The sequence below is a fragment of the Gopherus evgoodei genome, chromosome 18 (genome assembly GCF_007399415.2).
Source record: "Gopherus evgoodei ecotype Sinaloan lineage chromosome 18, rGopEvg1_v1.p, whole genome shotgun sequence".
Taxonomy (NCBI): Eukaryota; Metazoa; Chordata; order Testudines; family Testudinidae; genus Gopherus; species Gopherus evgoodei.
Window position 1 is genome coordinate 5,191,485 of NC_044339.1, and position 11,870 is coordinate 5,203,354.

The 11,870-nt window shown below is 55.7% G+C and overlaps 1 protein-coding gene across 2 annotated transcripts; it reads left to right on the forward strand.

Moving 5' to 3' along the window:
• The first annotated feature begins 949 nt into the window (after window positions 1–949).
• On the forward strand, window positions 950–9,155 carry TMEM82 (transmembrane protein 82). Of its 2 annotated transcripts, none has more exons than XM_030537562.1 (6): window positions 950–1,107; window positions 1,189–1,261; window positions 3,650–3,824; window positions 5,291–5,699; window positions 6,724–6,911; window positions 7,545–9,155. In XM_030537562.1, the coding sequence occupies exons 1-6, from the start codon at window positions 1,020–1,022 to the stop codon at window positions 7,674–7,676; spliced, it is 1,065 nt and encodes a 354-aa protein (XP_030393422.1). In that variant the 5' UTR covers window positions 950–1,019; the 3' UTR covers window positions 7,677–9,155. The 2 variants fall into 2 exon arrangements, with proteins under 2 accessions (XP_030393422.1, XP_030393423.1); XM_030537563.1 differs by having other exon boundaries at window positions 7,548–9,155.
• The last annotated feature ends 2,715 nt before the right edge of the window (window positions 9,156–11,870 follow it).

Sequence of the window (11,870 nt, forward strand, 5' to 3'; positions counted from 1 at the left end):
AATTCAAACACCCAAATGCCATTGTGATGAGAAACCGACTGAGAAATGCTATATTGGACCATTCACACCTTCCACTCTGTGGCTGGGATGTGTAAACGGAGGGTGGTTCTTTGCCATCCTCTTCTCCACATAGATCCTACCTGGCTTGTTAGAAATCCCCACACAGAAGAGAGCTGAAGAAAGGAGATGAGGGAGACAGAGACCAGCTTTTACTCTAGTTTCTCTCCCATGTATTGTCTCCCGCCCCCACACTTACGTTGATTAACTACACAGATGGGGGGCGGGGTCAGGCTTAAAATTACTTTAAGAAAAGAACCAGTATTTTCCCCCAGGTGAGCATCAAAACCTGAGATGATACAACCCAAAAGGGTTTTTTTTAAATCTGGTACTTTTCCATGTTTTGGCTGTTTCTGTTTCATGCTCAGAGTGGGAGTGGGTCAGTTTTCATGCACTAATAACAATATCAAGTACATAAGGGGAGTTTTAATCAGAGGGTCTGGAAGCACTTTAAAGAGGAGGACGAGCAACATTTGCTGCATTTTACCCATGGGGAAACTGAGGCACAAACAGCAAAATAACTTTGAGTTGGTAGCAGAACCAAGCACAGAACCCAGCTTTTCCCCTCCATGTTGCCACTGGGCCAGGATGCCTTAGGCTAGCAAAACACTGCAGTGTTTGGGTTGTGAAATTAGCAGGGCGAATGCTTTGTGCTGAACAGAAATCTGTTCTGTGGCTGGGAATTGGCCAAGTTCTTTAGCCCAGCTGCAGAACTAACTTGCCTGGCTGGGTCCCTTTAACACAGGAATTCCAGGCAACCTTGTGAAGAGCCCTTCCCATTCCCCCAGCCCTCTCTGGCCAGCCCATTGCAGGCAAGGCACATAGAGAATGATTTACCAGCACCCTAGCCCCCTCCTGGTGCCTCTTATCAAATTCCTCTCTACAGACCTTTGAGACTGACATCAGCCGGCAGAGCCCAGCTCCCCACACCTGATTCCAAGCCCGCTCAGAGCTGGTGAAAAATGGTCTCCTTTGAGTTTCTGGCCTCCTGGGTCCCCGGCTTCCCTAGCTTGGCCTGGGGTTCCACCCTGCTGGACTCTCTCTTGCAAGGTGAGTTTAGCCCTTTACTAGCTTCCCCCTCTGGTCTCCTTGGCTTCCCCAGGACCCACCTGGCTCTTTTCTCCCCTGCAGGGCTAATAGGAGCCTGTGCCGTGTCTGTCCTCTGCAGCCTGGTGAAGATTTATCTCTACATCCAGTGTCTGAAGTAAGTGGGGGAAGAATCACTTGTCCCAACAAAAATGATTCCCTGAGCAGCTTTGATTTCTTCCAAGCCCTTTCTCCTGCTCCCAGGTCCCACTGCCCTGCGGGTTCAGTTGAGATGGGCACACAAGCTGCTTGAGTGCCATGTGGTGAAGAATGGACTCTGATGCCTGGCATTGAAATCCAGGCAGGTCGCACCTCGCTGGGCTGCAGTGTGACCCTGCCGGGCTGTCTGGAATGGCAGGTTCTGGCCCCTGCTGGGCTCCTGCCAGTCCCCTGGTACCGGAGCGGCCCCTGGGCCTGGCAGAGGAAAAGCTGTTTGAGTCTCTAGCTCTTTTTCCTTGGGCCTAGCCTTGGATCTGATTGCAAAGATTAACGGGCATCTGGGGTTAGGCTGCCCCCAGGCCCTGTCCCTGCCCCCCTCCCCATGCTGTTTACTAGCCTATACAACAAGGGTGTGACACACTTCATGCCTTGTGTAGGCCCAGCTCACTGCACACATCCCTCGTTCCCCCAGCCCAGATCCCTGTGTACTTTCCCCTCCTCCCCTTCTACTACAGGGACTCCCTGCAATCCCCCTGCTCCTGCCCCATGCCAGGGGCACAGGGTGTCCCCCTGCCCCATAGAATTGTCTCTCTGCCCTGCATGCCAGGAGCTTTCTGTACCCACATTCCCTCTTCCCCATACCCATGGCTCTGTGGGCCTCCCTTCCTCCCATCCAGCTATTATTAATTCCTTCTGTCTGGGCACTGAGTCATTCTGGGGGTCAGCATGTTAGCCTCTATGGGGAGGATGGGCAGAGCTGGGTGTGACGCCTGATGGCATTAATGGCTGCCCCCCACCAGCTCTTTGATCTGTAGAGGATTGCAAGCCTGGTTGAAGCTGCTGGCTCTGCCAGCCATGTGCCAGGGTCTCCCCACTTCTCCCTTTTGGTTTTTCTGAACCCCTCCCCCCGCAAACACACACATGTTCAGGACCTCTCTTGGCTCTGCCAATGTGTCAGATCAGGCGTATCCCAAAGGATCAGCTCCCTGGCTGGCCCCACAGTCCTAAGGCTGCCTCTGGGGGCCAGCAGGGGCCAGCTACTAGTTACACTTGGGGAAGGGGGGAAGACTGGCCAGAAAAGAAGTCTTTGTGCCCCACCCCGCAATGCACAGGCCACTCTTAAGGTTGCCAATTTCGGTTGACGTTAATTCTGGAGGTTTCATTCAATGAAATGAATCCTGGCTGGCTGGCAACCTCTGCTGGTCGAGCTGCTCAGCCCTTTCTGAGAGGGACCCACTAGCGCCCCTGTGCTGGGAATTGGGTGTCTCTAGGTGTCTATGGGGGTGCACCCCAGAGCCTTTGCCTGCCGCACAGGGAGGAGAAAGCATCAAGCTACCCTTGCACGGAGGGCTGTAGCCTATTCAACCCAGCCCCAGCTGCTTGTGGAGGGGGTCCCTTCCCTTGCTCCAGCCTTGGGACACCTGCCCCCCACCCCAACACTGCTCAGGGCAGACCTGCCGTCTCAAAAGCCAAAGGGGAACACCCCCCTCCCTGGCCCTGAACCCACCACCAGAGTGGACCTGCTCTCCCCCATGGCCAGAGCCCAGGAGATGATCTGTGAGGAGCTGCTGCCAGGGAGGCTGGGACAGGGGACCTGGTGTAGCTTGAAGAGCTCTGGGAGAATGGGTGGGTAGCTGGGGTGGGGGAAGAGTCTGGAACTGGGTTTCTTCAGGGTTATTATTTATTTTCCGGCTGAGGGGGCCTATTGTGTGGCCAGAATTCTAGAGTTGCTGCCCGTCAGGTGGAGCCAACCCTGGGCAGCTTTTGTGTGCCTGGATCTCTTGGGTCAGACCCGAAGATCCACGAGTCCTGCTGCTCTGTGAAGATCTCCTGCCCCTCGTTCACAAGCGTACAGTTGAGGCGTGGTGTCTTTGACTCAAGCTCCTCTCTCCAGAGTCAGCTGCATCTCACTGGGGCTCGATGTGCATAGCTGGCCTTTGTGCATAAACTAGAGCAGATGGGTAACACTTTGGGATCCTGAGCTGCTGCGGTAGTTATTAGCTGCTTGGAATGGAGGACTTGGGGCGCAAGGGGCATTCTCCAGGCAGGAGAGGGGCCTGGATGGACCTAAGGAGAAAGCAAGAAAAGCTGCTCTTGGTTGGAGTAATGGGGGGAAACCAATGGACATTCCCACACTCTGGCACTGCATGGAGGGGTGTTACCAGAATCTGGCTACAGGGCTGGGCTCTCAGTTCAGCTGCTCCATTTCTTTGAGGGTGAAGGTGGTTGAAGGTTAGCTGCCTGGGGCCCAGACTTCCCCTAATGCAGCCGGAAGGAGGGATTCCCAGCACCCCGAGGACTGATCCTGAGCCAGCTGTGCCCTGAGCTTGTGTCTCTCTGTTCCCAGTGACCCGGACAGGCAGAAGGAGAAGGAGACCATCCGCTCCCAGTGGTCCCTGCTGGATCACGTCCACCTCCTTCTACTGACATTGATCTTCACGGTGGTTGGGTGTCGCGTGGCTGCTTTGGTGGTGCTGGAGTTCTCCCTCAGGGCTGTGTCTATGCTGCTGTCCCTGAATAAGGTGAGTTGCCGTCTCTGGGTAGGGGGCCTGTGTAATAATCTCCTGATACTCTCTGTAGTCATGTATGAGCCATTGTTGGGACCAGACCAGGAGGGTGGATTCCTGATCTATAGTCTCGTGCACTGTAGTAGTAATTCACAACTCTGACAGGACACTTTCCTTCAGTAGATCTCAAAATGCTTAATAAAGGAGGTGTGTGTCATTTATCCCCATTTTACAGCAGGGGAAACTGAGGCAGAGTGGAGTAGGGACTTGCCCAAAGTCACACAGAGCCAGGAATGGAACCTAGCTCTCATGAATCCCAGTTCAGTGCTCTATTCACTAGGCCACACTGTGCACGGTTCTCCATCTTCCATTTGCCTGTAATATTCCTGCCCCAGGAAGGGTCCAGCCCTAGCTGATGACCTGATGAAGGATGGAGTCTATGAACACCCCTGCAACTGGCCTGAGGGAGATGCTGCAGAGCTGACTCTGATTATGTCTCCAGACCTCGCTGGTCTGAGGACCAAGAGACTAGAGCCAGGAGTCAAACGTTGATCTGCTGAGTGGCAGCCCAGGGCAGTAGTTTTCAAACTGTGGAATGGAAGGCAGTGGGTCGTGCCATTAAAAGGCCCATCAGCGGTGCTGCCTGGCTAAGGCAGGCTAGTCCCTACCTGTTCTGACACCATGCTGCGCCCTGGAAGCGGCTAGCAGCAGATCCGGCTCCTAGGCAGTGACGCCATGGGGCACCATGTGCTGCCCCCACCTTGAGCCCTGGCTCCACATTCCAATTGGATATCAACAATTTTATTCAACTGGGTTGCCAGAAAAAAAGGGTTGAAAACCACTGGCCTAGGGTACTAGCCGCTGGACCACCCATCCTGGACAGAGTAAGATGACACGTGATTAGAAGCATGTGTAGGCCCAGAGGTTTTGCTCATCAGACTGTCCTGTGTCTGGGCTGCAGTGGAATGGGAGAACCTACCAGGGTTGGGAGCGCCTCATTTTTACCAGTGCTCCTCCGCACGAGGGTCTGCAGCTCATGAAACCTCAAGGCGGAGGTCTACGAAGTCCTAACTTATGGCCACAGGCCATGTGGGGGTGTGGATGTGGAGGAGAGGACAGGCAAAGGAATGTTGTGCCAAACATTCGAGGGCAACTGAGAACAAAGGAGCTACCTGTCCTGGGGCAGTCCCTTAGCTCAGGTGGTAGGTGGGTAGCTGAAGGAGCAGCGTCCTGGACCCAGCGCTGCACAATGTGCACCATACTCAACTGTCTTGTTACACCACCATTATCTTAGCTGCGGTGTAACATTACTCGCCCCAAGTTGGCGGCTGCTGTCTGACGTCTTGAGCGGTTTCCATTTGCTGTGCCGGGGAATTAGACCAGCCACTGAATTTTGGGCTCCGCCTCGAGGAACATGTATCAATAGCCATCCCACAGGCGTGTAGCTAACGTGCTGCATTTCCAATGCTCTGCTTCCGCAGGGGGCCCACAGCAGCCAGTTGTACCTGCTGTGCCAGTACTCCCTGGGGTGCGGCATCTCCTGCAGCCTCAGCTACCTCCTGGAGGGAGCTCCTCACCGCAGCTCCAACCTGCTCCTCAGCTTGGGCCTGGCTGGCCTGATCACCTGCTACATCTGGAGGCTGGCCCGGCACATCTGCACCATGTACGAGCTGCACAGCAAGGAGCGCTACTGCGGGGTCTGCATCTTCCTGCTCACCTCCTGGCATGGCATCCCCACCCTGCTCTGCAACGCCCTCAAGATCACCTTCGTAGTGGCTGACCTGGCCGCTGTCGCACTGATCAATAGGGATTTCCTCACCACCTCGGAGGCCATACGCTTCTGGACGCCGCTCACCATCTGCTACACCCTGCTGGTCATCTACATGCAAGGTGAGGTCCCCATGGCAGCTCGGAAACCAGCTGAGCTCCTTCCTGGCCGGATGCTCCTAAGGCCCCTAGGTTTTTTTGGCAAGGGGATTTGTTTTGTGCACTTCCAGGCAAGACGGAGGAACCCCCTGGTCTTATTCGTGGGGACTAACTGCTCAAAACGGGACCTTTAAAACGGAGCCCTCCCAATGAGCAAGTCCAGCTGTTGGACGCAGGACAAGGGGTCAAGCTGCCCATCAGGGTATGATCAGCCAATGGGAGCTTGTTCTGATGATGTGCCACTTCTGTTTTGTGCTTTGTTGGTGAAGCGAGTGTGGTGGGCGGGAATGTTTGGAACCAGAATGGGACCGAATTCTCTCCTGCTGCTCGTGTAGTTTTGGTAGTGCTCAGGTGTGTTTCTCTCTCATTCTTAACCTCCCCATTTAGCTTTCCTCTTGCAATGAAGCATCATCCTGGAAACTTTTCCCACCACCTCGAGCCACAGATTATAAATCCAGAAGTGACCGCTGTGATCCTCTCCTCTGACCTTCTGCCTAGCTCAGGTCATAGGACTCCAGCGCCTACGATCCATTCTCCGATTTCTGCCAAGGGCGGAGATCTGGACTGTCCTGGGCAGCAGCTCAGGAGCATGGGTTCCTGCAGCCTCTTCCTGGAGACAGAACAGACGCCAGTTTGCTCTTCCATGGCTGCAATGCAGCTGCAAAGCTCCCGGTGTCACATAGGGCACGTCTATGCTGGTGCGTGGTACGGGACCCTCAACGCGCACTTCAGGTGGCTAGCCCTTTCCACCACTCGTGCCGCCGCAGCTACTCTTCTGTTCTTAGCACGCTACTTTGATCAAAGCTAGTGCAGATATGTCTGTCCGAGCTGGGAATTACACCTCCAGCGCCAATGTAGCTGTATCCAGTGTCTTAGGAAGGGACCATTTTCCTGGCCATAGCAGCCACGTGACATGGCTGAAGTTGCTGCCCAAGCCCAAAGGGAGGGTAGGAAATGTTTCATGCCATGGCCATTTTGTTCCTGACAGAGGAGCAGAGGCATAACCCCAGCGAGCAGATGGTCTATCAGACAGTGTTTGTGAGGATGGGAGGCTTGCTCATCCTCCTAATGACGGTGGGCCGGTGGATGGACATCATGAACATCTTCATCTCGCTGGTGGGTGAGATCTGGTGCCTGGTTCGGGCAGGAATCATGCTGGACGTCTGCCGGGCGCAGGTGAGACTGCCCACGTACCGTACACGCATGCTGCACCTGGAGGAGTACAAGGGAGGCCAGAATGGTCTCCTGCGTTCCTCGGGGCAAATCCAGCCCTGCCCTGTACAATCTAACCTCCAAGGGACTGTGAGTCGGCTTGCAAGGGCAGAACTGTTCCACTGCCTTGGAAATCTCAGGAGTGTCTGCTTGGTGCTCACATGATGGGCTCTGGGCCTCACCGACTCTGTTGAGGGGGAGAGGGAGGAATTGTGGAAGTGAGGGGAAAGGAGAAGGATGTTAAGCACAGCGGGTCGACGGGAACAAGGATGGGTAGCTAAGGGGCTGCCGCGGAGGCAGGAGGATGAAGCCGGCAAGGGCTCAGTTCTCTGGGGTGGAATGACACTGACTCCAGCAGAGACATGGGCCCCGAGTGTCGGAGGGAGACAGGTGGCAGCTCCTCAGGGCACTCCTGTCTGGGGAGTGGGCTAAGGCTGGGCAGCCAAGTGAGAGCCCGAGCGAGCTCCTGGCTAATGGGCGCGGATAGCTGCCCGTTGGCTTATGCCTGATGTTGCTCAGGCAGGCCGTGAGTGCAGGCTCGTGGCTGGAGAGGCTGTTCGTTGTCTAATATTTGTGGTGGGGGGGGTTGCTTCTCAGCAGGATTTTTCTCAAAGGTTCCCAGAACCCAGTTCCAGTTCCAGGCAGCCCCAGCCTAGGCCTGAGGCCCATAGCAGAAAATTCAGCTCAGTGACCAAGTCCTCAAGTGGAGGGGCTGGAGCCGAGAGGTGAGGAGGGGGCTGCCATGTTCCAGCGATGGCAAGAAAGGCAAAGTCCCAGCAACCGGGACTGAACTGTGACATTTTAAACTCCAGGCCATGCCAGCTGACACGGCCTGTGAATTAAGCCGCATGTCCTCCAGTAGCAAACCAGATTCGGGGGCGATCTGCTGAGGACATTATCAATGGACAGTTGTTTGCACAGTCCCAGGTTAACTGTCTTGATGACTCTTTGCTCCCCTCAACCCCCCACACCAAACACACTGCGGTTGGTCGATGTGCACTGGTCCCTGGAAATGGGGAGGCCCCATATCACCTTCCGGGCTGCATCACATACTGGAGAATGGGAAACCCTTCCCCCACCACCCCTGGATTTTAACTTTCCCTGCTGGCTCTTTCCAGATCATCTCTAGCTTGCCCCAACCAGCAGCTCTTGGGTGCTAGTGATCCCAGCCTCTCCCGGCGCCTGAGCTTGCAGTGCTCGTGTCAGGAGCCAGCTGTCCCTGGATCAACCCCAAAGCCAAGTGTCTTGCCCACTGAACTGGTACATAAGGCCAGTTATGGAGGTGGGTGGTGGGAGGAGCTTGGTCAAAGCAAGACGGGGTTGCTGCTGTCTGAGTTTTTGGTGGCCTGAGTGGAATGAGTTGGTGGCCAGCTGGATCCATGCACAGGTGTCCCCACTGCCTAATGCTCAGTCCCCATCGGCTCCCTGCTCAGCAGCTGCTAGAGAGTGAATGGGCATGGGCCTTGCTCTCCTCCTGGAGGTTGTCCCTTCAAGTCAAGGCTGAGGCCCCTTGGCGGGGCAGCAGGGGAGACAAGCTGGGGGATGGAGGCCTGTTAATCCAGCACCTACACACTTACTGTAAAGAATTCCCTCCTACTTCATTGCCAAGGAAGTACCCCTCCTCACTGGGTGTTGGTGCAGATGGGGGCTCCCTCTCAGCTCAGAGATGTGCCTCCCCTCCATGTGCACTTCCTCAGCGCCCCTCTGTGCCAGGGGCTGGGGTGTCACTCAGTGCCCGTTAGCATCTAGCTGTCCTGGGCGCACAGAGCCATTCCTCTGTAGCCTGTTCCTCCGGGGCTCTGAAGGAGACGAGCCTGCACCTGGGCTGGATGTTTGGTAGCAGGGGCTGGCTCAGCTGGATGGGATCTCTGAATTGCTGCCTTCGGGGCTGGAGCTGACCTTGAAATCGAGCAGCCCATGATGGGACTGTCTGGACCTCCTGCTCCAGATTTGCCTCGTCCCCCTGGGCCATGGGTTTGCTCTGTCCCATTCAGGCTCTCTCTGATCTTGCACTAGCCTCTCCTTCAGAACCCTTGGGCCACGTCCTCTGGGGCTGTGATTGCAATGAGCAGCCTGGGCTGGGCTCCGGACACCGTCCCAGAATGAGACGGGAGGCGCAGTGCCCCTCAGCTTCCCTGTCTAGTGAGTTAGGTGGAAGAGGGAAATCCATGGACTTTTGTACTGTCAATTGTGTGGCCATACGTGAGAATAAAGTGTTTAAAACACATTGAGCTGGAGGGTGGGTGGCTAGAGTCCCGTCCCTCATTACTGCGCTTCTGACTGTTTATCACTGTCCTTGGGGAGGGTCCTGACCTGATCAGTGGCAATCAAAGTGACAGGAAATGTTTGGAGCTATGTGGCCTGATGTGCTTCAATCTTCTCTTCACTCCCCACCAGCCTGCCCTACCCCTGCCCTCCTCTAGCCCAGCTGATTAGGAGGCATAGTTCAGTGGTTTGAGCATTGGCCTGTTAAACCAGGGTTGTGAGTTCAATCCTTGAGGGGGCCACTTAATGATCTGGGGCAAAATCAGTTCTTGGTCCTGCTAGTGAAGGCAGGGGGCTGGACTCATGATCCTTTGGGGTCCCTTCCAGTTCTATGAGATAGGCATATCTCCATATATATTTGTATCTCACTAGCTTTGGCCTATCCAGGCAAGTAAGATAATGGGTGAAGGTAACATCATGGGCCAGAACAACACATCAGTTCTTGGGCTCGTGCCTTCCACATCAGGCGAGGGTCCTGCAGAACTATTTCCACTCCTGCTGCCACCTGCTGTAAACCAGGACTGGAGAGGGAACGGACTCCAGGAGCGGGCGGCTGAGTAGATAGTGCTGGCAAGCCTGGCCTGACTGATGGGTCTCATGATGGCACTGCCTGCCTGGGTGAGATGGGGGCTGTGAAATTTGGGGGGGAGTTAATGTCTTGGCTGGGAAAGAAGCTTAAATTAAAAAAAATTGTCTTCTCTTAAGTGGTGCTGAAGGGCTCCCGCTCCCTGTCTGGAAGGGTTATGGGGGTGATTTTATTTTAACCCAAGCCAGCATGATTTGCTCATTTTACGCACACACGCCCCACCCCAGTCCAAAGCCTGGACGCATCATGTTTCTCCAGCAGGGATCAGCAACGGGAAGATTTTGGCCCTAAAACCTTCCGGCTGGGATCTCCGTGCTCTTCACCAGCCCGTGGGAGCAGGTGCTACTGGCCTCATTGCACATGGGGACACTGAGGAACAGAGAGTTTGTGACCTTACCAAGAGTCGGGGGCGGAGCTTGGAACTGGCTTCAGGCTCCTGCCTCCTACGACTGTACCCTAACACCATGCCTCCTTCCTGTCCCCGGGAGGGACAGTCCCAACGACTAAGGAATGGGTCAACTCAAGGGCCTTAGCTACGAGGAACGGCCCCACTCAGCCTCTCGAGCCTGTGAAATCCAGGGTGAAAACTTGCCTCCCTCTGCGCTTACTCCACCATTCAGCGCTGTGAAGTTAGGCTGCGTGCAGGGCCAGCCACGGCAGGGTCCCATGATGAAGGGCCCACGTTCCCGCAGAATCACAACCTGCATTTTACAGCTGGAGCAGCAGCTTGCCCCAGGCCGCACAAGGCAAAGGCAGCAGTGGAACCCAGAGGCCTATTACAGGCTTTAGCTGCAGGACCATCTTCCCCTTCAAAGCCCCCTTCTCCTGGAACAACTTACCCTGATGTGGATCCATGCCCTGCCGATGGCTCTGCACCGCCAGTGCCCCCCTCCTTTGTGCTCGTGGCCAGGTAGAAGGAGGAGAAGGAAGATGACCATGAGCCCATGGGCAGAGGCAGGTGTTCCCAGCACGGGGGTAGCAGAAAAGACTGAGGGGAGCTGAGGAGGGGCTGGGGGAGCAGTAGCCAGGGGGCTTGTAACAGGGAGGGGAGCTTGTGGGTTGTAAAGTGCTATCACCACCTGGTATCAGCGCCACCCCAGTCACTACTGTATCCCCCGGCCCGCTTCCTGCAGCCACCCAGCTACTGAGGCCCCCACCAGTGACTGTATCTCTGATGGGCATCACCCTTCCAGTGGGGTTCTGAGCACTGGCTGGCCAGGATGTAGCCCCTGGCTCTGAGTGCTGGGATCAGCTGGTTCTCCCACAAATGCAGAGCAGGGACCGAGGCCAACCAGCTGGCCACGGGGTGTCACTGTTGCTATTCACGTGTCCCAGCAAAGGGCTGCGTCAGCAGCTGCTGGCTGGGAATGAACCTGGGCAGGAACAGATCCAAGCTGGACTTGCTGTCGAGTGATGCCAATGCAGAGTGGCAGCGCAGGCCCTGGGGGCCCCCCCACAGGTCTGTGGTGCTGTCAGCCCAGCCCACTTCTGCTGCTGATTCCCCTCAGCCTGCATCAGCTTATCACATCTGCTCCTCTGACAGCAGCATGTGCAGCTTGTGGGGCTGGCAGCACAGCTGGCCAGCTGCAAAGGGGGTGGGCTGAGGATCCCCCTCATCATGATGAAGAGCAGCATTTGCAGCAATGCCCACTCAGCCTTAGAAAGCCATGTGGGGACCTTGGGAAATTTGGGAATTGTGCCCAGCTCTCTTCATGGGCACTGACAGTTCTCCCCGTGTTCCCCGGGGGCTGGCAGGAATCCCTGCTCTAACACCGAACAGCACGCATCCCAGGCTCTCCTGCAGGGCCTGTAGCTACCCGCTGCAGAACAGTGCCCTGCCAGCGTAACACTGACGGCAACATTCCTTCCCCAACCCGCACCCTGCCCGGACTTGTGCCTACACACGAAGGTGCAGGCTGGTGGGTGAAAGGCCTTAAAGGAGGCTGCAGTCATTATGACAGAAATGGCTTTGCTTTTCTGTTCCTGTCAATCTTTGACTTTATATCCCCTGCCAGCTCATCGGGCAACACTAGTCCTGTGCACATGCACTGCGTCTCGCATCTGAGGATCTC